Source organism: Trichomycterus rosablanca, chromosome 3 (assembly GCF_030014385.1).
Source record: "Trichomycterus rosablanca isolate fTriRos1 chromosome 3, fTriRos1.hap1, whole genome shotgun sequence".
Lineage (NCBI taxonomy): Eukaryota > Metazoa > Chordata > Actinopteri > Siluriformes > Trichomycteridae > Trichomycterus > Trichomycterus rosablanca.
The window spans coordinates 49,407,109-49,433,014 of record NC_085990.1 but is presented as its reverse complement, the minus strand read 5'-3'; the positions used below and the strand labels follow the sequence as shown (position 1 = coordinate 49,433,014).

At 40.7% G+C, this 25,906-nt stretch overlaps 1 protein-coding gene across 2 annotated transcripts in view; it reads right to left on the bottom strand.

Moving 5' to 3' along the window:
• Nucleotides 1–356: 356 nt before the first annotated feature.
• rsu1 (Ras suppressor protein 1) overlaps nucleotides 357–25,906 on the bottom strand; it is a 65,724-nt gene continuing 40,174 nt past the window's right edge. For both annotated transcript variants that reach the window (XM_062991411.1, XM_062991412.1), the window contains exon 9: nucleotides 357–3,641. In XM_062991411.1, coding sequence (XP_062847481.1) covers nucleotides 3,539–3,641 — 103 coding nt within the window. In that variant the 3' untranslated portion in view covers nucleotides 357–3,538. The remainder of the gene's footprint in view (nucleotides 3,642–25,906) is intronic.

Genomic DNA, 25,906 nt, shown 5'->3' with positions numbered 1-25,906 from the left:
TCACTCGGACTCTAGCCTAAAGACTCGTGACTCGACTCGGACTCTAGCCTAAAGACTCGTGACTTGACTAAAGACTCTAGCCTAAAGACTCGTGACTTGACTCGGACTCTAGCCTAAAGACTCGTGACTTGACTCGGACTCTAGCCTAAAGACTCGTGACTTGACTCGGACTCGTGTTTTGTGACCTCTGAACATCTCTGCTCCGGACTTTCATAACTCCAGAATCAGAAAAGACAGAATAGAACAGGTTTCTATAGGTTAAATAGAACAGTAGCCAGATCAAGTCCATTCAGTTTTTGCACAACGATGGTGTATAATAAACAACAAACTCTGTAAACAAAGACACTCAAAGCTGCCAAAATGCACCAACAGATTTTATTTAAACTGGTTATAGACTAATACACATGGCATACGGTGAGGAAATTAAAGCCAAACGTGACACAAATACATAAAAATGACAATTATAATGAAACGTTCTGTGACTTAAAGCTGCTGGTGTAGACGTGAGTGTAGAAATCAATCTGGTACAGTACAGAACAACACTGAGCACATTCAAACAAACGAAGCTAAATAAACACCAGCACCATGACTTCAGTGGTCCGTTGTTCAAAGCTGCTAGGACTAATCTACATTTCAGAAAGCTTTCAACACTTTGTTTGTTTGCAGCCATTTATATTAGCCATAAAAGACAAGAGGTATAGCAAAGAGAAAGAGAGAGAAACGATTCTGCACATGTTGATCTAAGACCCCAAACCCCTTCTATAATCCCCTCGAGTTATGCAACAGCTCCACCGACAAGATCAGCAATAGAGGGAAAAAAAACTGCTCTTGAGGAAAGCTGGGTCCTTTGTTGATTGACTTGAATTAAATAGTCAGGTGGGATCCTCATACTTAATCTGTATAAAAAATAGTAAAATAAAATAGTCTGTATTTAACTAAGTATTGCATTTACCTTTCTTTTTGTAAGAAAATACAGTAATATTGTTACACTCTACTAAAACCCAAGTCTTAAAATTTAAAAATAAGATTTCTCTAATAGAGCTTTTTATTTTGTATGCACTCCCAGTGTTGTCATACAATCATATCCAATGGTTGATTTGTATTTCCACCTCAACTGCTGAAGACCTCCACTGCTGACTGAGAGCCGTGACTTACACACGCCCCCTCTGACATGTGTGCAGTAGCTGACCGCTTCTTTTCACCTGCACCAGAAAGGTTCATATGGGGATCCGTAGCACGCACGGAGAGTCACACACTCAGCAGCAGGTATGACGAATCCCTATGTCCCTCCCTCCCTCAGACTAGCCAATCATTGTCCGTAAAGGCACCCGGACGGCTGTCAGCAGAGCCGAAACTCAGCATGTCAGCGCCGGTGGTGTAGTGTGCTTTACCGCTACCCCACCCGAGCGCCCATAATAGGACTAATTCTAAGTCATAATTGTGTACAACAAAGGCAGCTACACTCATCAATAGGGGTGGCACGGTGGCTAAGAAGCAAGAAGGTCCTGGGTTCGATCCCCAGATGGGGCGGCCCGGGTCCTTTCTGTGTGGAGTTTGCATGTTCTCCCCATGTCTGCGTGGGTTTCCTCCGGGTGCTCCGGTTTCCTCCCACAGTCCAAAGACGTGCAAGTGAGGTGAATTGGAGATACAAAATTGTCCATGACTGTGTTCGATATAACCTTGTGAACTGATGAATCTTGTGTAATGAGTAACTACCGTTCCTGTCATGGATGTAACCAAAGTGTAAAACATGACGTTAAAGTCCTAATAAAACAATCACTAATCAATAAATGTTTAGGTTTGTCCTGTCCAATTACAAGATAATGTATGATATACGAGGGATCTTCAAAAAGTTTCTGCACTTTTATATTTTGGTTATAAGCGGTGAGGGTGGGAGGAGTAGTAATCGGTCGTGTCTGAGAGAGAGTCCGGATTTAGCTCCATCTGATTCCCACCTTTTTGGACGCTTGAAGAAGCTTTAAGGGGAAGAAGATTTTCATGTGATGATGATGTGAAAGCAGCACTGCATCAGTGGCTACACACTCAACCAAAAACTATTTTTGCCGATGGTGTTAAAAAGTTAATAAATAGAGTTTAAAAAGTGCAAAAACTTGTTGAAGAACCAACTCCAAGACCTGCTGCACATTTAAAATTAAAAACCTTTGTGATGTTTTACCTTACAGCAGTATAACTGTTAACATCTATTAAAGTGTGTTTACATTTTTTGGCCACCTCTGTATACACCGATCAGGCATAACTTTATGACCACCTTCTTAATATTGTGTTAGTCCCCCATTTGCTGCCAAAACAGCCCTGACCAGTCGAGGCATGGAGACTGACACCTTTCTATCAGAACCAGCATTAACGTCTTCAGCAATTTGAGCTACAGTAGCTCGTCTGTTGGATCGGACCACACGGGCCAGCCTTCCCTCCCCACGTACATCAATGAGCCTTGTCCGCCCATGACCCTGTCGCCGGTTTACCTTCCTTGGATCATTTTTGATAGATACTGACCACTGCAGACCGGGAACACCCCACAAGAGCTGCAGTTTTGGAGATGCTCTGACCCAGTCGTCTAGCCATCACAATTTGAGGATAAAATGTTCACTTGCTGCCTAATATATACCACCCACTAACAGGTGCCATGATGAAGAGATAATCAGTGTTATTCACTTCGCCTGTCCGTGGTCATAATGTTATGCCTAGTCGGTGTATTTCCATAGGTCTATTTACGTCTATTAAAGTGTTAAAAATTTTTTTGGTCACCTCAGTATATACAGAACACGATGAGACAGAATTTCTGATATCACTGAGAAAACAGGAAGGATGGTTTACATTTCTCCTCACAAACGACTCTGATGCTCTAAGTTTTACCCTGATTACATTTAGGGTACCTTCTAAAAGTCCTTATTTAATACAACAATCTTATTCATGATTACATACAAGTGCAATGTAAGCGTATTTAAAATGGAAAATAAAGATGCGTCTGTGTAGTAGTGTTAAATGTTACATACTGCAGCTTTAAAATAAAAATACTGTTAAATATTTTGACAGAACAGAAATAAAACATCAGTTTGTTACATTTTTGAACGTTCAGTTAGACAAAATTCTAGACAAAAGTAAATTTGATATGAAATGACGTTTACTGAAATACTGTCCAACTTTAACAAATCAAAAATTATAATAATATAAAAATCATAGTACAAAATATTCACCCCTCAGGAGGATTTACTTCAGGATAAACGAATATATAAAGATCAGGAAGCATAAAACAAACCGTATGGACGTGCAGCATTTGTACGCAGTTCGTGATAATCTAGATTATTTGTAGCAGAGGAAGCCAGAAAGAAGCAGGAGCTCGATATACTCGTGATCAGACCTGAAGCACGGTGAGGCCACACACGTACAACACAGGAACTTCACTGGTATAAAATGACGTGTTGTTTTTGGTAAATAAATAGAAAAGTGAAGGAAGGCACATGCAGAGCGGTCCGGCTCGAACAGGCAGACAGGGATTCCTCATCCACCCTCCAGAGTCTCACTTGTTTTTGGCAGCCAGGGGTTTGCGACTGATCTTCTTTGATTTATCGTTGTTATTTTTGGGAGGTTCGGGGTTCGCCTGCATGTGTCGCCCGTAAAGACTGAAAAGCAGAACATACGATTTGTGTTATATACACAGCACTGTTTCAAAATACAAATATATACACTTAAAAAAAACAAGTGAACCTTATCTGGATTTCAGCAATAATTAAATATAACATGAAACCTGACAGATAAAACACACACTCTTTAACCTGGTCAAGGTCGCAGGCCCTAATTCATTGCAGAGCTTACCTCCAATTATTATTTTTTTTTTTCATTACTAGACTGTCAATAGATAGATAGACAAATAGATTCTTTATTGATCCTTTGCAGGAAATGTCTTTGTTACAGCAGCTCACATCAGACAACAACAACAACTTGTATACATACAACATTCACTTACAGTAAAAACACAAGCAATAAGAATAAAAATGTACAGTATGGTACTATATACATTATATACAGGGGTTGGACAAAATAACTGAAACACCTGTCATTTTAGTGTGGGAGGTTTCATGGCTAAATTGGACCAGTCTGGTGGCCAATCTTCATTAATTGCACATTGCACCAGTAAGAGCAGAGTGTGAAGGTTCAATTAGCAGGGTAAGAGCACAGTTTTGCTCAAAATATTGCAATGCACACAACGCATGCACACAATGCACCAATACACACAGCAAGACTGGTGAAAGATTGGTTTGATGAACATGAAAGTGAAGTTGAACATCTCCCATGGCCTGCACAGTCACCAGATCTAAATATTATTGAGCCACTTTGGGGTGTTTTGGAGAAGCGAGTCAGGAAACGTTTTCCTCCACCAGCATCACGTAGTGACCTGGCCACTATCCTGCAAGAAGAATGGCTTAAAATCCCTCTGACCACTGTGCAGGACTTGTATATGTCATTTCCAAGACGAATTGACGCTGTATTGGCCGCAAAAGGAGGCCCTACACCATACTAATAAATTATTGTGGTCTAAAACCAGGTGTTTCAGTTATTTTGTCCAACCCCTGTACATACTATATACAATGCACGAGTGGCACCCCAATCACACAAACTGGTGCTGCCCTGCCCAAGATTTAGAGATGTTTTTTGTTACTTACTCTTAATTGTTTTTGTCAATCTGAAAATCAACACTGCATTAAGATTTAATGGCTTGGCAGTAGATACAGAATCAATTTTAAATGTATTTTTAAGGGGATCATTCTGGTTTGGCACAAAACGACTCTCCCACCCACACAGACACAGCCAATCATCTCTGTGCAGACAAGAAAAGTTTGAAAAGACCATGAATGACACGATGCATGTGATGCAAACCTGAACACAGGTTACAAATACCAAAACACAGTTTTATAATTGTTTTTACTGTTAATTTAAGTTACAGGTACAGGTCAAAATTCAAGCTTTAAATTTGTATATTCATGATTTGGCATTAAGTTGGCATATGAAGGTGCTACAAAATGTGCAAAACAGAGTATGGGTTACACTATAATGGAAAAGGTCTGCGGAAACCCTCCTAAATGGGTCCCATATCATTATTTTTTTAGTTTATTATTATTATTATTATTATTATTATTATATCATAATTGGAAACATGAACATACCAGACGTGTACTCTGCTACAATAAAGGTCAATTAGTACACTAGTACTTAGACATTAGTACTTTGGGGCAAAAACCTCCTTAAAAAAGTTCAGAAAGGTCTCATGAATTATTTCCTGTGACCATATCAAGTGTATTTTGTTTTTATTAGGATTTTAACGTCATGTTTTACACTTTTGGTTACATTCATGACAGGAGCGGTAGTTACTCATTATGCAAGGTACAAAACCCAGGACCTTCTTGCTGTGAGGCGACAGTGCTACCCACTTATGTCCAGAACTTACAACAGACTTTATCACAGACTGGACTGGACAATGAAGAACTGCAATTATTTCTGTTGCTAGTTATAACTTTCAGTTCAATTTAATTTTGTGTTTGTATGATTTGTGTAAATCGTAATTATTTAAAGTTTCCTCCAGGCCAAAGAGGATGGAGGTCCCTGCTGAGTCTGGTTCCTCTGAAGATTTCTTCCTGTAATTTTAAGGAAGTTTTTTCCTTGCCACTGTAGCCCTCGGCTTGCTCAACTAGGGGTTTTTGGTCTGTTGGTTCTGGATTCTGTAAAGTTACTATAAGACGATGTTCATTGTAAAAAGCGCTATATAAATAAAATTTATCTTGACCTGACGGCCACCATGCCTCCCCCCATATCAAGTGTATTTGTATATTGTAACATCACTGTAATTTGTGTGAGTAATGCTGAGCAATTAATTTCATTTCCTGGAACACTTGAATTTTGATACAGTTCTTAGGTCACACAATCCACATTATTCCAGCGTGTGTTCGTATAAATGATCATGGGAAGTGCTCAATAAAATCATAACATGGCTGTTAGGTTACACAGAACGTGTTAGTTTATTATCAAGTCTGGGATCAGAATAAACCACATTTTTTTTACATTAATGCCAAAACCGAGCTACTTTATACAACCTAATCCAAATCGGACCAACTAAAAAAATAAACAGTACATATAGGGACTGTAATGAGAGACAGAAGGGGGGTATTTGGGGTGGTTTCTGGCTTGAAAAAGGCATAATTGAGAATGCCAAACACTGATGAGTGCCCCACTGAGACAGCGGGCTCATTGTGCTGTTTAAGGCTGTCCAGCCACAGCTGTGTTCTGCATAAGGAAACTGCACAGAGAGACAATTATTCAAAAGCAGGCTGCACTTGGAACAGAGAGGAGAAAATCGCACCAAGAGAACGAGAAAGCGAGGCGAGGGAAAAAAAGAGGAAGAGCCATTTCCAGTCCGCTGCCTTTCCCTGTGTAAGGGGCACTGAAAGTCTGAGCTAAGTGACACCAGAGGAGAAAAAGAACGCGAGAGGGGAAATAGACAGGACTATAGTGAGAACATATGTGGGCGGTTGGTAGGGGCCAGGCTAATTGATGCTGTGCTCCAGTCATTGCCACACTAATAAGGCGTTGTGATTGATTGTTTAAAAAGTGGCTCGTGATTGCAGGGTCTGAGCTCGGTACTACCCCGGCGAGCAGCTTCAGAGCGTAATTAAAGAACGGTACTGGAGAAATACTTCTAATTGCGGAGAATCAAAATGTCAAGTGAGAGTGCTGCTCCGGGGCCAGGGTTCAGATTTAATATTTGCAGATCACTACAAACAGCCCTGGTGGAGTTTGTGGTTCATCAGAGGGTTTCCTAATAATGCCGTTAATATGAATCAACTTTTCAAGGCTTAAAAAAGCAACAATGCATTTCTGCCCCTGCCGAGCAAACGGAAAACTAAAACTAGGATTTAAAGCTACTCTAGTCTGCCTCCCTTTCTTTCCATATCGCTCCCTCCCCTGAGGTTCAGAGACTCATGTTCCTCCACAGCTGCCCAGTGAGGCGAGCAGGGAAGGGTCCGATGGGAGGGCTAAACAACCAGCCCAATAGAAATCAGAGAGTCTGTAAATACCAGTATCATTTTATAAAACTTCCTATAAATCTAGGAGAAAATAACAGACTAACATGGTCTAGCATTCATTACATTTACGGCATTTAGCAGACGCTTTTATCCAAAGCGACTTACGCACTGAAACGCACTGCATCGTGGGTAGAGTGTATCGTTACATCCCTAATCGTTACACAGGGTTCATCAGTTCACAAGTTCAATATCAAACAGTCATGAGGTTACTTACAGTACTGTGACGGTGGCAACCTGGCAGTGATGGGGCTTAAACCAGCGACCTTTTTGTTACTAGTCCAGTACCTTAACCACTAGGCTACAACTGCCCACTCATTATTTTTTCATGGAAATAATCAAACAAATCAACACTGCATTAAGATTGATAAATTTTTTAAATGTATTTACTTTTTAAATGGTTGACACAACAGATCATGTCAGTGATGACAAGAAACGTTTGACCACAAGACCATAAATTACACAATGCAAGAAACAAACCTGAACACATACTAAATACTAAAACACAGTTTTTATAGTTTTTTTATTCTATAGGATTCTTATTCTCATTTTCAGTTTGAAAACCTTGTTACTTGTTTACATGATTTTCTTTTATTTTACTATTACAATTTATTTTACTATAAGTTCCAGGTACAGGCTAAAATTTAAGCTTTAAATTTGTGTGTTCATGATTTGGCTTGGACTAGACATCACACAAACAGCTGTTTTATTAATTTATTAGGATTTTAACGTCATGGTTTACACACTTTGGTCCCATTCATGACAGAAACGGTAGTTAATCATTACTAGGGATGTAAAGATGCACCACAAGACAGTTAATAATCGATGGAACGACTCAAATCGATTTGAGATGTAAAATGAATCGATATTCACTTCGCGATCCACCTCGCCTGGTTGACGTCACTACACAGAGTTGCCAAGCTGTGGGTTTTCCAGCCAAATTTGGCTTAATTCAAAATGTGTGAACATTTAAAGGTAGCGGGGTAGTGATTACTGCCTGACCTGGCAACCCTGTCACTACACTGTTTTAGTTAGTTTGTTTGTTTATTAGGATTTTAACGTCATGTTTTACACTTTGGTTACATCCATGACAGGAACGGTAGTTACTCATTACACAAGGTTCAGTAGTTCACAAGGTTATATAGAACAGTCATGGACAATTTAGTGTCTCCAATTCACATCACTTGCATGACTTTGGACTGTGGGAGGAAACCGGAGAAACCGGAGCACCCGGAGAAAACCCACGCAGACACGGGGAGAACATGCAAACTCCACACAGAAAGGACCCGGACCACCCCGCCTAGGGATCGAACCCAGGACCTTCTTGCTGTGAGGCGACAGTGCTACACACTTAGCCACCTCTTCACCCTCACTGTTTTAGTAAAATGTGGGATTTTTACACAAAAAGGGAAATGTGCAGCATTGTTTTGTATAGTTTGTACCTACCTCAGAAATAAAAGCATTCATTATTTAGATAAATAAAAGATAAGCACAAATAGAGCATTTTCATTTATTTTTAAAGAGAAATAAATAAAAGGGAATTTTGTCATAATTTGTCTTCAATTTAATTTTCTTAAGAAAAAAAAACGGAATAAAATCGTATCGTGAAACGCACTGCATCGTGGGTAGAGTGTATCGTTACATCCCTAATCGTTACACAGGGTTCATCAGTTCACAAGTTCAATATCAAACAGTCATGGACAATTTAGCATCTCCAATTCACCTCACTTGCACGTCTTTGGACTGTGGGAGGAAACCGGAGCACCTGGAGGAAACCCACACAGACACGGGGAGAACATGCAAATCACAGAGAAAGGACCCGGAGCACCCCACCTGAGGATTGAACCCAGGACCTTCTTGCTGTGAGGCGTCAGTGCTACCCATTGAGCCACTGTGCCGCCCAACAGCTGTTTTAAATCTTGCCAATGTTTACATCTGTTTACATATTTCTTTTCATATAGGCTTGTTTATTCTATTTTATTTTTCTTCTATTTTTATGACCTGTTTCCCCCTCATTTAATCCTCTCTATTCTCTACTTTTCTTTTACGTTTGCATATTTGTAGAGTTCCCAAGCCTCCCAACACACATTGCTGCTAACTTTTGTACAAATGACAAACTTGAAACATTGCAAGGCATTAAGGTGATAAACGAAGGTGCTAAGAAATGTTAAAGACAGAGTATGTGTTAACCTATGATGCGAAAGCTCTGCGGAAATCCTCCTAAATGGGTCACATACACTGATCAGTCATAACATTAAAACCACCTCCTTGTTTCTACATTCACTGTCCATTTTATCAGCTCCACTTACCATATAGAAGCACTTTGTAGTTCTACAATTACTGACTGTAGTCCATATGTTTCTCTGCACGCTTTGTTAGCCCCCTTTCACCCTGTTCTTCAATGGTCAGAACTCTCCCAGGACCACTACAGAGCAGGTATTATTTGGGTGGTGGATCATTCTCAGCACTGCAGTGACACTGACATGGTGGTGGTGTGTTAGTGTGTGTTGTGCTGGTATGAGTGGATCAGACACAGCAGCGCTGCTGGAGTTTTTAAACACCTCACTGTCACTGCTGGACTGAGAATAGTCCACCAACCAGAAATATATCCAGCCAACAGCGTCCTGTGACCACTGATGAAGGTCTAGAAGATGACCGACTCAAACAGCAGCAATAGATGAGCGATCGTCTCCGACTTTACATCTACAAGGTGGACCAAGTAGGTAGGAGTTTCTAATAGAGTGGACAGTGAGTGGACACGGTATTTAAAAACTCCAGCAGTGCTGAGAATGATCCACCACCTAAATAATACCTGCTCTGTGGTGGTCCTGTGGGGGTCCTGACCATTGAAGAACAGGGTAAAAGCAGGTTAGAAAAGTATGTAGAGAAACAGATGGACTACAGTCAGTAATTGTAGAACTACAAAGTGCTTCTATATGGTAAGTGGAGCTGATAAAATGGACAGTAATTGTAGAAACAAGGAGGTGGTAAACTGCAAATAGTGTTAAAATGCTGCTGTTTTGGTCTTCTTGAACACACTGGATGTGTGTTCTGATACTATGGGGCAAAAACCTCAATCCTAGAGTTTAAAGAGGTCCTATACATTAATGCCTGTTACCATATCAATTTCTACAAGTGCCTTTGTATAATGTAACATCACTGTAATGGACACATGATGAATTTCCCTCTGGAATCTATCTATCTATCCATCCATCATAAGGTACAACTGATAAGTAATAACATTTTATAGTTCTAGTTTTTTGTTTACTATCATTACCCTGGAATAAAACAATTAATATATATATATATATATTTTTTTTTTTTACTTTTTATTAACGTTTCCAAGTAAAAAATATATTGTGCATTACTGCTGTCTCTGTGTGCACTGGCAGGAACTGTAAACCACTCGGGCTGAGAGCAGTCAGAAGGATCAGCGCTGACAGATGCATGTAGATGTTGGTGCGCGATCCTGGCTTAAATTGGGCTGTTTTACATCCGGCTAATATGCACGGGGTGTGTGGGGATCACTGGAGCGTTCTTTCTCTGTCAGCATCTAACACCACTGACAAGCCCTCCAGCATGGGATGAATACTGAGAGACCGGAATCAGAAGACCTAGACAGTCCAGATGAGCTACAGCGTTACGTCTGCATTAGCATTAAAGACTGGTCTCACACCAACTGTGGTGAAAGCCACGCCACTGCAGGACGGCTTCAAAATGACGTTCATTAACATATACGATTTAATGACATAATTTATGTGTAAATATATGTGGATTTTATTAGGTTTTATTCATTGATGAGCCAAATGGCAGTTGTAGCCATGCGGTTAAGGTACTGTACTAGTAGGCAAAATATTGCTGGTTCAAACCCCACCACTGTTGGGCCCTTAAACAAGGCCCTTAACTCTGAATTGCTTAGACTGTATACTGTCACAACTGTAAGGCACTTCGGATAAAAGTGTCGGTGTGTGCCGAAAAGGTGCATGGCAATGTCTACTCGGTCACAATTGTGGGTGACACAGTCAGGGATGTATTATATGTCGGGTTGGTTGTAATTACTTGTTATGACCAGACACTTGTCAGTGCACTCTCTGTACTGGTCCCAAGCCCGGATAAAAATAAGAAGGTTGCACCAAAGAAGACATCCAGCACAAAGACTGTTCCAAGTCAAGCGTGTGGACCAGATCTGCCGTGGTGATCCCTAAATACGTAAATTAAATAAATAAATGTGTTGGTGTGTTAGTGTGTGTTGTGCTGGTATGAGTAGATAAGACACAACCAGTGCTGCTGCAGTTTTTAAATAACGTGTACACTCACTGTCCACTCTATTAGACACTGCATGCTTTGTTAGCCCCCTTTCATGCTGTTCTTCAATGCTCAGGACCCCCACAGGACCACCACAGAGCAGGTATTATTTAGGTGGTGGATCATTCTCAGCACTGCAGTGACACTGACATGGTGGTGGTGTGTTAGTGTGTGTTGTGCTGGTATGAGTGGATGAGACACAGCAGTGCTGCTGGAGTTTTTAAACACCTCAATGTCACTGCTGGACTGAGAATAGTCCAGCAACCAAACATATATCCAGCCAACAGCGCCTCGTGTGCAGCGTCCTGTGACCACTGATGAAGGTCTAGAAGATGACCGACTCAAACAGCAGCAATAGATGAGCGATGGTCTCTGACTTTACATCTACAAGGTGGACCAACTAGGTAGGAGTGTCTAATAGACACACAAAGGACAGTGAGTGGACACGGTATTTAAAAACTCCAGCAGTGCTGCTGTGTCTGATCCACTCATACCAGCACAACAAACACTAACACACCACCACCATGTGTCAGTGTCACTGCAGTGCTGAGAATCATCCACCACCTAAATAATACCTGCTCTGTGGTGGTCCTGTGGGGGTCCTGACCATTGAAGAACAGGGTGAAAGCAGGCTAAAAAGTAGGTAGAGAAACAGATGGACTACAGTCAGTAATTGTAGAACTACAAAGTGCTTCTATATGGTAAGTGGAGCTGATAAAATGGACAGTGTGTGTAGAAACAAGGAGGTGATTTTAATGTTATGGCTGATGCACATGTACAAAACAATTAAATAACTTTTCTGCATATCCCAGTTTGTTTGGAAGCTGGGGTCAGAGCGCAGGGTCAGCTATTGTACGGCGCCCCTGGAGCAGACAGGGTTAAAGGCCTTGCTCACGGGCCCAACAGTGACTGTAAAGCAGAACGTGGATTTGAATTGACAATCTTTCGATTGATAGCCCACAGCTCTACCCACTATGCTACCACAGTCCTATCAACGTCACATAAAACCAGTGTAAACAGGGTGTTTTATAAACTGTAATTTAGCAGCTTTTCTTCTAACCATGACTGACTGTGCACTCTCAGAGCAACAGTTCTGTACAGTCAGTTCAACTGGATTCCTGATCCCAGATCAATAGAAAGTGGACTTATTACTTAAAAAGCATGGATCTGCTACTCTGCCTCAGTATAAACAAAAAGATTTCACATTCCAGTGAACCCCAGCGAGCATTTAGATCCAATTAAAACCCAGAGCTGGGGCTGCCCACTTCACGGAATCTGATTCCTGATGTGGCCATGTGATTCCTCTGGGTTACTCAAACCCACTCGGGTTAATTACTCTCAGTTACTGCCTATTGTGTCTGTACACAGATTGCTCGAGCACAAGTGTGTGTGTGTGTGTGTGTGTGTGTGTGTGTGTGTGTGTTTGGGATGCGACTGCTCATTGTATATGAATGTGTTACAGAAGTGAGAGTGAGTGTGTAGCTCCGTATGTGGGACTCAGCATTTAGCAGACGATTTTATCCAAAGCAACTTACAGTACTGTGACAGTATAAACTGATCAGCCATAATATTAAAACCACCTCCTTGTTTCTACACTCACTGTCCATTTTATCAGCTCCACTTACCATATAGAAGCACTTTGTAGTTCTACAATTACTGACTGTAGTCCATCTGTTTCTCTAAATACTTTTTTAACCTGCTTTCACCCTGTTCTTCAATGGTCAGGACCCCCACAGGACCACTACAGAGTAGGTATTATTTAGGTGGTGGATCATTCTCAGCACTGCAGTGACACTGACATGGTGGTGGTGTGTTAGTGTGTGTTGTGCTGGTATGAGTGGATCAGACACAGCAGCGCTGCTGGAGTTTTTAAACACCTCACTGTCAGTGCTGGACTGAGAATCGTCCACCAACCAAAAATATCCAGCCAACAGCTCCCCGTGGGCAGCGTCCTGTGACCACTGATGAAGGTCTAGAAGATGACCGACTCAAACAGCAGCAATAGATGAGCGATCGTCTCTGACTTCACATCTACAAGGTGGACCAACTAGGTAGGAGTGTCTAATAGAGTGGACAGTGAGTGGACACGGTATTTAAAAACTCCAGGAGCACTGGAGTGTCACTGCAGTGCTGAGAATGATCCATCACCTAAATAATACCTGCTCTGTAGTGGTCCTGTGGGGGTCCTGACCATTGAAGAACAGCATGAAAGGGGGATAAAGCATGTAGAGAAACAGATGGACTACAGTCAGTAATTGTAGAACTACAAAGTGCTTCTATATGGTAAGTGGAGCTGATAAAATGGACAGTGAGTGTAGAAACAAGGGGGTGGTTTTAATGTTATGGCTGATCGGTATATATGCGTGTGACAAATTAAAGGCAAATCTAACAACATATAGTGTCTGTCAAATAAATTACACAGATTATTATTATTAGTGTCTGCTAGAGAGGAACCTGGAAGGAAAGTAAGTTAGAGGAAGCACTTGAAGGCTAAAAGGACAGGATCAGAAAAGACACGAATTATAGCATTCCCACCCATTAAAGCTGGCAGATAATCACTTCCCACCTCAGCCACTATACAGATCAGATAACGTATTTAAAAAGCATGGAGCCATGACACTCCGCTCAGTCTGAAGCACAATCCACTCTCACACAGCCAGTGGAAATCCATGGCCAGGCTCGATGAGACTTAAATGACAATAATGAAGACGCATGACAAGATCCAGAGAGCAGTTCAAAAGTAATTGCTCCCCCGATGCCAGCAGTATTAGATATAACTTTATCAATGGTGATGAAGCGTATTGTTTGCTGACCTGCGCTGTGTGCTGCTGGAGTGGAATGTAGATATTCCACTGATATTCCACTTAGCTCATCATAACCACAGTGTATTAAAGGATTAATAGCCGCTGGAATTGTTTCTCCCCACGAACCAACAAAAGATGCATCATTCTAATAACGACGGGACTCTCTGTAGAAGGTTTATGGGAGATACTATTATGCCATGTCGTGATGCACGCTTTGGCATCGTCTTCGTAATGAATAATTAATTGTGTGGTAAGCAGCGGTTGGTTTTCTCAGTTTTTCCTGTACGGAGAGACGTGGTGAGGAGGCTGTGGATTTGTGTTTTTAAGGTGAGAGGCCGTTAATGAGGCCTCTGACTGATAACCAATAGGAGACCGTGGAGGTGTGGAAGCAAGGCCTGGAGAGCTGTCTATGAGCCTGGGCTAATGAGAAAGGATGGGGTGCTCCTCACCTCCCTAACCTCCTTAGCCAATACTCAGTAATCATAAGCACAAAGAGGCTATTGTGCATAGAATAAACAGTGGGTGCCAAAGGTCTGAGACCACTGGTAAAAAAAAAAATGCTTCTTCCATACCTTTTATTCCAAAATCAAGATAATGTTTTCCATTAAGAACCATATAATCAGCATAACAAAGTGGAACCTTTAAAAATCTTAGTATTTAACAGAAGCATGCATGTGCAGAGACTCCACAAGTTTGTGCAAAATCTGATGTTCCATGTACAACCCCAAATCAGAAGAAGTTGGGACAGTATGGAAAATGCGAATAATAAAATAAAATAAAATAAAATAAAAATGCAGTGCTCCTTACATTTACTTTGACTTTTATTTGATGTCAGACAGGATGAACCTGAGATATTTCATGTTTTATCTGCTCAACTTCATTTCATTTATTAATAAACATCCATTCCTGCATTTCAGGTCTGCAACACATTAGGAGGGACAATTTAGGGCTAGTAATGAGGTGGAAAAAACGAAATAATGATGTGATGTGATTTTAAACATGTAATGTCAACAGGTGATTGTGATCATGGTTTGGTACAAAAGCAGCATTTAGGAAAGATGATCAGAGGATCCAGTTTACCAACAAATGTGTGAGAAAATGATTGAAATGTTTCAAAACAATGAACCTCAAAGAAAGATTGGAAGGGATTTGCATATTTCTCCCTCTACAGTGCAGAATATCATTAAACCATTCATGGAATCGGGAGGAATTTCAGAGCGTAAAGTCCAAGAGCACAAGCTTAACCTGAACGCCCGTGATCTTCCATCCCTCATACGGCATCAAGAACCACCACTCAACAATAGCTGATATAACCACATGGGTGAGGGATTAGTTTATCAAACCTTTATCAAGCTCTACAATACAGAGTTACTGCACAAATGATACTTAAACTTTACTGTGCAAAAAAGAAGCCTTATGTTAACCAAAAGCGGCGTCGACTTCTATGGGCTCGGAGGCATCTAAGATGGACCATCACACAGTGGAAATGTGTATTGTGGTCAGATGAATCAGCATTCCAGGTCTTTTTTGGAAAAAAATTAACACTGTGTGCTCCGGACCAAAGACACAAAGGACCGTCCAGACTTATCAGCAACAAGTCCAAAAGCCAGGGTCTGTCATGGTATGTGGGCGTGTCAGTGCCCTTGGCAAAGGTCATTTACACTTCTGTGATGCAGCATTAATGCAGAAAAGTACATTGAGATCTTAGAGCAACATGTGCTGCCTTCAAGACGTCGTCTTTTCCAGGGACGTCCAGCATTTTTCAACAAGACGATGCAAAACCACCTGCTGCACACATTACAAAGGCATGGCTGTGGAAGAAGAGGGCAGACCTGCCAACCTTGAAAGAATTTTATGAGTACAAATCACCCAAAAATGTCAGAAATGAAAGTAAACTGAAGACATTCTTTGTAAATAAATAAATAAAATCAGTTTTCTATGTACAAACAACAAAAGAACATTCAAATTTATCATGCATAATGTTTAGACAGTTGCATTTGTTAACTTGTTAAAGGTTGCAGATTTGGCTTTTTTAAGTAGTGTCACTGAAAGTCTCTGTGTAAAAAACTCATATTGAATAGATGAACCTTGTAATCTTGACGAGTGATTAACAACACCGTCGGGTTAATATTGGGCTAACTTAACGTCTTAATTTTTTTACCTTTTCAATGTTATGAGCCAACGGGCAAAATGGGATTACCATTTGAACAACATATTTTACATCGTTGATAAAATCTGACAAAAACCTCATGAACAGTTTGTAGCGTCTTTCTCAATAATGCACAAAAAACGCCACTAGCACGCTGACCTCCCTACGCTCTCGGCACAAGCAGCAAGCTGATTGGCTCTTTTTGTTGAAGGGCGGGACTTTATCCCTGAATGGACACCATGATTCGCGTTGCGAGAAGTCCCATTCGTACTGCAGTCAGTGGCGGGTCTCATCATTAATACGGTCCCTGACAGAAGCGCGAAGCTAGGCGAGGCGGGGCGGTTGGGTGAAAATGAAGCACTGATTGGCCGAAAGCACTCAGCTTACGCGCAGATCTCTGTGGCTCAGCGGCGGAATCAACTTTAGTGACAACCTGGTAACAACTTGACTGAAAGTGGCGAAATGCGAGATCAAATGATATGCGTACTTTAGAACATGGAATCGTACAAGCGTACTAGGAGGTCAAAATGCGTGCCCGTTACGCAAAATGCGTACATATTGGCAGGTCTGCGAGGGTACGGGTACTGGACTGGCCTGACTGCAGTCCTGACCTGTCCCCAATAGAGAACGTGTGGGGGAAAAATGCGACGACGACCCCGTACTGTTGCACATCTTAAGACGTGTTTGCAGGGAGAACGAGACAAAATAAAAGCTGAAACATTAAATCACTTGGTCTCTTTGGTGCCAAAACGTCTTTTAAATGTAGTGAAAAGGACTGGCAACATTACAAAGTGGTAAATGCTTTACTGTCCCAACTTTTTTTAGAATGTGTTGCAGGCCTGAAATGCAGGAATGGATGTTTATTAATAAATGAAATAAAGTTGAGCAGATAAAACATGAAATATCTCAGGTTCATCCTGTCTGCAATCAAATAAAAGTCAAAGTAAATGTAAGGAGCACTGTATAGCGTGGGTTTTACAAAAAAAATTATGTTTAATGCAGGCTTAGTGGGTTTGTGGGTTTGGAGGCTTAGTGGGTTTGTCTGCACTCTAATAATCCAATAATAATTACCCAAATAATCCAGTAGTCATTAAAACAGCATACTCTGATATCTTCTAGTTTATGTTTGTATGTTTGTTCAAATGTTAATCAGACATAATTGGTTTATTTTAAAGCATGCGTGCCCTTAAATAAGATCTCTGCTAATGACTGCCAGGTTACCACTGTGTACCACTGAGATCAAATTTAAATATAAATCAGTTTTGAACTGAATACAACTTAGAATAAAAAAGAAAAAAAAAAATACATATGAAAAGGAGCAATCTCTTTGTATTTGTTGTATTTGTAGCGTTCGCCTTGGCCGCTTGCTATCAACAAGTGTTTAGAGGAGAGGATGAATAAAAGATGGTGGTGAGGCAGGCTTTACCATATGTTAATGCATTATGAGCAAGCAGTTGCTCTTTCACACTGTCAGTCAGCCCAAAAATCCCTCTGTCAGGTTAACAAGCCACCCCATGAAATATACATGCAGAGCCCCCCTCTACCAAAGCAATCCCTACTGCGATGAGACTTCCAACCCCTTTTCACCAGAGAGAAGAGGAAGGGGAGGAGAGGAGGAGATAAATCACTGGAGCAAACATTTATATATTTTCACTCCTAAACTGACAACTGATGTATAAGTTCTATAAGCACATGTTGTTAGTTTAACAGCACACGTCCATGTCAGAACTTTTACTTTTTATTGACTAAATAAACACTTGAAATTTTTAAATAAAAATATGCCAAGCAGAAAAGTTAGAAGTTAATGGTTACTCAGTAGTTAAGGTACAGGACTGATGGTTCAAGCCACATTAACAATAAACTAGTCGTCTAGAACTTGAGCTAGATAGATAGATAGATAGATAGATAGATAGATAGATAGATAGATAGATAGATAGATAGATAGATAGATAGATAGATAGATAGATAGATAGACAGACAGACAGACAGACAGACAGACAGACAGACAGACAGACAGGTGTATGGATAGATAGATAGATAGATAGATAGATAGATATAGACAGACAGACAGGTGTATGGATAGATAGATAGATAGATAGATAGATAGATAGATATAGACAGACAGACAGACAGACAGACAGATAGATAGACTGATAAACAGATAGACAGACAGACAGGTGTATGGATAGATAGATAGATAGATAGATAGATAGATAGATAGACAGACAGACAGACGGATAGATAGACAAACAGACAGATAGACAAACATGGATAAATGGATGGATAGATAGATGGGCAGTCAGACAGATGGATAAATGGATGGGTGGGTGGGTAGATAGATAGATAGATAGATAGATAGATAGATAGATAGATAGATAGATAGATAGATAGATAGACTGATAAACAGATAGACAGACAGACAGGTGTATAGATAGATAGATAGATAGATAGATAGATAGATAGATAGATAGATAGATAGATAGATAGATAGATAGACTGATAAACAGATAGACAGACAGACAGGTGTATAGATAGATAGATAGATAGATAGATAGATAGATAGATAGATAGATAGATAGATAGATAGATAGATAGACTGATAAACAGATAGACAGACAGACAGGTGTATGGATAGATAGATAGATAGATAGATAGATAGATAGATAGATAGATAGATAGATAGATAGATAGACAGACAGACAGACGGATAGATAGACAAACAGACAGATAGACAAACATGGATAAATGGATGGATAGATAGATGGGCAGTCAGACAGATGGATAAATGGATGGGTGGGTGGGTAGATAGATAGATAGATAGATAGATAGATAGATAGATAGATAGATAGATAGATAGATAGATAGATAGATAGATAGATAGATAGATAGACTGATAAACAGATAGACAGACAGACAGGTGTATAGATAGATAGATAGATAGATAGATAGATAGATAGATAGATAGATAGATAGATAGATAGATAGATAGACTGATAAACAGATAGACAGACAGACAGGTGTATAGATAGATAGATAGATAGATAGATAGATAGATAGATAGATAGATAGATAGATAGATAGATAGACTGATAAACAGATAGACAGACAGACAGGTGTATGGATAGATAGATAGATAGATAGATAGATAGATAGATAGATAGATAGATAGATAGACTGATAAACAGATAGACAGACAGACAGGTGTATAGATAGATAGATAGATAGATAGATAGATAGATAGATAGATAGATAGATAGATAGATAGACTGATAAACAGATAGACAGACAGACAGGTGTATGGATAGATAGATAGATAGATAGATAGATAGATAGATAGATAGATAGATAGATAGATAGATAGATAGATAGATTAGATAGATTAGATAGACTGATAAACAGATAGACAGACAGACAGGTGTATGGATAGATAGATAGATAGATAGATAGATAGATAGACAGACAGACGGATAGACAAACGGATAAATGGATGGATAGATAGATGGGCAGTCAGACAGATGGATAAATGGATGGGTAGATAGATGGGCAGTCAGACAGTTGGATAAATGGATGGGTAGATAGATGGGCAGTCAGACAGTTGGATAAATGGATGGGTAGATAGATAGATGGGCAGTCAGACAGTTGGATAAATGGATGGGTAGATAGATGGGCAGTCAGACAGTTGGATAAATTGATAGATAGATAGATGGGCAGTCAGACAGTTGAATAAATGGATGGGTAGATAGATGGGCAGTCAGACAGTTTAATAAATTGATGGGTAGATAGATGGGCAGTCAGACAGTTGGATAAATGGATGGGTAGATAGATGGGCAGTCAGACAGTTGGATAAATGGATGGGTAGATAGATGGGCAGTCAGACAGTTGGATAAATGGATGGATAGATAGATGGGCAGTCAGACAGTTGGATAAATGGATAGATAGATAGATGGGCAGTCAGACAGTTGAATAAATGGATGGGTAGATAGATGGGCAGTCAGACAGTTGGATAAATGGATGGATAGATAGATGGGCAGTCAGACAGTTGGATAAATGGATAGATAGATAGATGGGCAGTCAGACAGTTGGATAAATGGATGGGTAGATAGATGGGCAGTCAGACAGTTGGATAAATGGATGGATGGATGGATGGATGGATAGGCAGTCAGACAGATGGACAGATAGATGGGCAGTCAGACAGATGGACAGATGGATAGATAGATGGGCAGGCAGTCAGACAGATGGATGGATGGATGGATGGATGGATGGATAGATAGATACATATGATTTCACATGTTTGACTTCCTTTCATAAGTTTGCTGTGGTTTTCCAAAAAATATGACAACATCTGCTGTGTCACAAATATACATACAGCATCTTAAGGGCTACTTGGACTGTACCTAAACTCTTGCCAAGGTTAAAAAAATTTAATGTGCCTGGGTGATACCAACAAAGAACCAACAAAAACAGGTCTAGCATAAATTCCAACCTGACTGAACCTGTGTGCTTTTCTTCACATTCATTTTAGATTACGAGAGTGTAGGCTAAAAGGCTGATGCAAAAAAGTTTCCAAACTGAAATGTGGTGTTGTTCACGTGAACAAAGAAAAGCTTCTTTTTCACAAGGCAGCACTTACGCTTGTGGCAGTTTAAATCGTGCTTGATGTTTTACCATGACGCGTAACATGGATTGTAAAAAGGCTTTTTTTTTTAGGTTATTATTTACAGTCAGGTAAGACACAGTGGGTGCCCTGCTACAGATACTTTTAAACCCAGTGTAGCATCTTTTCAGTGGTCAACAGTCAATCAGTTGTGTTATTGGTCAACAGTGCAAATTTTAAAGCCAGGTCAAAAAAAATCTCCCTGTAATTTGGGTTCTCAGTTCCAACCAAGATCAAACATAACATTAAAACCACATCCTTGTTACTACACTCACTGTCCATTTTATCAGCTCCACTTACCATATAGAAGCACTTTGTAGTTCTACAATTACTGACTGTAGTTCATCTGTTATTCTGCATGCTTTGTTATCCCCCTTTCATGCTGTTCTTCAATGGTCAGGACTCTCACAGGACCACCACAGAGCAGGTTTCATTTGGGTGGTGGATCATTCTCAGTACTGCAGTGACACTGACATGGTGGTGGTGTGTTGGTGTGTGTTGTGCTGGTATGAGTGGATCAGACACATTATTGCTGCTGGAGTTTTTAAACATCTCACTGTCACTGCTGGACTGAGAATAGTCCACCAACCAAAAACATCCAGCCAACAGTACCCCGTGGCCAGCGTCCTGTGACCACTGATGAAGGTCTAGAAGATGACCGACTCAAACAGCAGCAATAGATGAGCGATCGTCTCTGACTTCACATCTACAAGGTGGACCAACTAGGTAGGAGTGTCTAATAGAGTGGACAGTGAGTGGACACGGTATTTAAAAACTCCAGCAGCGCTGCTGTGTCTGATCCACTCATACCAGCACAACACACACTAACACACCACCACCATGTCAGTGTCACTGCAGTGCTGAGAATGATCCACCACCTAAATAATACCTGCTCTGTGGTGGTCCTGGGAGAGTCCTGACCATTGAAGAACAGGTATTTGTATTAATTGCTGCCTGACAATGAGTGCTTATGTAAAATACTGATGAAAGCTGAGAAAGACAAAATAAGGAGTGAGAACGGCTAATTAAAAGAAAAAAAGGCAAAGAGTAAAAGTGTAAAAGAGTTTAAATGAGATGAAAACAGTCTGAGAGACGTGATCCCCGGTGCTGTTTGAGCTGAAGGACTTTTAGGCAGGTGTGAATGAAACTGTTAAGCCTCGGACATATCACGAGTCCGAGCTTCACATCCTGTTAACACGTGTATAACAGGACACACATACACACAATACATATCGTTGCTGTATCCTCAAACTCTCTCACACACACACACTTGTTAACCTCAGTCCATTGGCCTGGTCAAAGTAGAAATAACCGTGAGCTGAAGCTTTGTTTTAACAGCTCATCTGCTGTAGCACACAGAGCTGAACTGGCTGGTGGAGCCGTGCATATCGGATCTCTTCAGTGCTAGCAGTATTAAGTATTACTGTGTTAAGGCAACAACAGACTCCACAAGCACTTTGAAAGGTCCCCAGAACGAATTTTGGATATCTTGAAGTTTTACTTGTTTATTCGGACAGTAGCAGGTTCTTAGCTGTCCAGCAAACAAAGAAGCCACCGTTAAACTTTAATGGCTCCAACTGGAAGCAGTTTTGGATATCCCTTCGAAATTAAATGGATAAATGGGCACTGTGGGGCAAGGGTACTTTGAATCCACCATGTATGAAAATAAACTGGAGAATGCTTGTTTTATCCCATCAGAGGCCATTATACAGTGGTACCTCGTACTTTGACGTCCCCTTAACTCGAAATCTTGAATTTGTAGCCTTAAACTCGAGGTGTGTGCGACTGCTACTTCAGCGCTCGTCATCAAAGTGCGAATATGAGACGAATCTGCATTTGTGTGAAATAAAATAAAAATCCAGTCTGAAAGCTCCACGTGTGTCTGTGTTTATCTGGATTTTCCTCACTGTTTCACTTTTAAACTTGTGTTACAGCTCAGCAGAGTGCTGAAGCGTGCCGGCAAAATTACAGCAGACCCCTCTCATCCTGGAAATCACCTTTTTCAACTTCTTCCATCTGGCAGAAGACTCAGGACAATAAAAACAAAAACATCCAGACACGCTAACAGCTTTTTCCCCAGAGCTGTAACACTTTTTAACCAAAGTTGTTCTCTTGGGCAAATTATGGTAAATACTGGTTAACAGTCCGTGTGCTGTCGGGTCTGTTAAATATGTTCTATGTTACATGTCATACATGTGTAATTATCTGTACTATTATGTGTATTGTGTGTACTACTGTGTGGACTATTGTGTGTATCATTGTGTGTATCACCAAAGCAAATTCCTCGTATGTGTAACATACCTGGCGAAATAAAGTGATTCTGATTCTGATTCCAAAGCTTCTGAGAAATTGTAAGAATCACCTTTTCCGAGAGTCTAAAACACTTACAACGTGACAATGTATTAAGAGATCGACACAGGAGCACTAAACCTCTCTTAATTATTACTGATCATAAGTTCTCTCCACTGATGAAATTCCCTGCTTGTTGTTTTAGTACAATAAGTCACGTTAAGCTTTGTGCACCGCTTCATATGTGAATGCGCCTTTACTGAACCTGTTAAGGAATACGGCATTCCAAGATCAAGCATCTCCACGACTAAGACGCATAAGGAAACAATAAAGAGGTAAAGGTAAAATGCAGGTAAACTGTTTTTTAATTCTTTGTCAGTATTTTATATTATATTTGTGTTATTTTCAGTGTGTAAGTGTCAAAACCCCATTATTTTACATTAGCCTAAAATATATGCAGTTCCACATGACCATGGGACACATTAACAGGTTTCCCAAACATCCTTATGGGAAAAAATACCTTGAAACTCAACGTCTTTTAAACTCGATGCCACTCCCAGAACCAAATGACGTAGAGTTTCAAGGTACCACTGTATGCACACTGCATTTTATCTTATAGATGTAAACACCCTCTAGAAAGTCTGAAGTGGCATAAGGAGGCCATTTTATTCCTGCATCATATCAGAGCCAGTTAAAAATATACATATTTTCAAGGAATAATAAATCATTACAGACTACAGGAAGACTGCTGAGTCTGATGCCTTGGCATTACTCAATAAGAAAATCAAGACTGAGCTGTCAAAGACAGATAAATAGATCCATCTTTATGAGATGGATCTATTTATGACCCTGATACTGAAGATGTTTGACTAAATTAGCCTAACAAGCGTCCTGCAGTTTTACACCCATCAGCTTTGAAATTGATCAGAACTACAGACAGCTCTCACTAAATCCAGAAATTTCAATTTATCAAGTAATAAGTGCAGACTTAGCAGTCAGTCACTGAAACCTTCAAAATCACACTTATACATTGAATGATAGAATAAATGGAAGCTACAACACACAGCACAGCTACTTTAATAGTTGAATGTAAACCTAGAACATCCAGCGACGGTTACCCGAGTCGTGTTTTTAACTGCTTTACACTTCGACATCTTGGACATTTTGACTAATCGATTGCTAACTGAATTGCTGTAGGTTTGCTAGGGCACCTCATAGTGCAAATTAACCATTCTTATTCCTCGGCTGCTCCCGTTAGGGGTCGCTGGCGGATCGTCATTCGCATTATTGATTTGGCACAGTTTTTACGCCGGACGCCCTTCCTGACACGACCCTCCCTATTTATCTGGGCTTGGGACCGGCACTACAACGCACTGGTTTATGCATCCTAGTGGCTCGGTACCTATAGGACAATTCAGTGTCTCCAATTAGCCTGGCTGCATGTTTTTGGACTGTGGGAGGAAACCGGAGCACCCGGAGGAAACCCACGTGGACACGGGGAGAGAATGCAAACCCGGAACCCAGGACTTTCTTGCTGTGAGGCGACGGTGCTACCCACTCAGCCCCTGTGCCGTCCCTCATAGTGCAAAATAACCATTAAATGTGAGAAACTTGAACATTTGTTAAATTGCTAAACACAAACCTTGAATTTTACATGGGAAACGGCTAATTTATGGTTTTTATGGCCGTGAATTAGGTAAGGCCTTATGTATATTTAATGGTGGGTTACCATCCTGTGTTGCTTGCAATACCATGTTTCTGTGCCATTAAGTTGAAGGAACAGTCTGTGGATCTCCAAATGTACAAAAGTATATCGTTATGCATTTTCTCCTCATTTTCCTCCCGATTTAGCGCACTCAATTTTGTCTTCCGCTGCTGAGAGATACCAGATTGTATCTGAGGAGAGCACGTCGCTGTACACGCCTCTTCCGACACGTGTACAGCCTCCTCTTCTCGCCCCTGCATTCTGCACAGGCGTCTCTTCCGCCAATCAGGGTCCTTACACAGCGTATGAAGACACCACCCACCCACACATGAGCTGCGTCCGGAATCGCATACTTACAGAGTACGTACTAGATTGGAGGAAGTATGCACTACTCGGCCGGTAAAGAAGTACATACTTTCAGTACAGAAGTATGCAGTATGCACACATTTACATTTTCAGCATTTAGCAGACGCTTTTGTCCAAAGCGACTTACAGGACTGTGACAGTATACAGTCTGAGCAATTGAGGGTTAAGGGCCTTGCTTAAGGGCCCAACAGAGGCAACCTGGCAGTGGTGAGGCTTCAACCCGCAACTTTCTGATTCCTGGACCAGTACCTTAACCACTAGGCTACAACTGCCCTAGGTGTTGTGTACCACTAGGTGTTGTGTACAACTGCACACAACACCGCTACGTACTACATCCGCCATCTTACCAACGTCAAGTGATGATGTGAGGACGTAATATCACCATAGTTACAGACTCATTACAAACACCACTCGCCAAAATTTTGGATATTTATCGTCTTTAAAAATTTTATTTTATTTATCTTACTTACACTTGTGCACAGAGGACTCTCCGTTTTCCGCTAGCTTTCTTGTTTCTTCTTTCGCTTCGAACGCCTACGC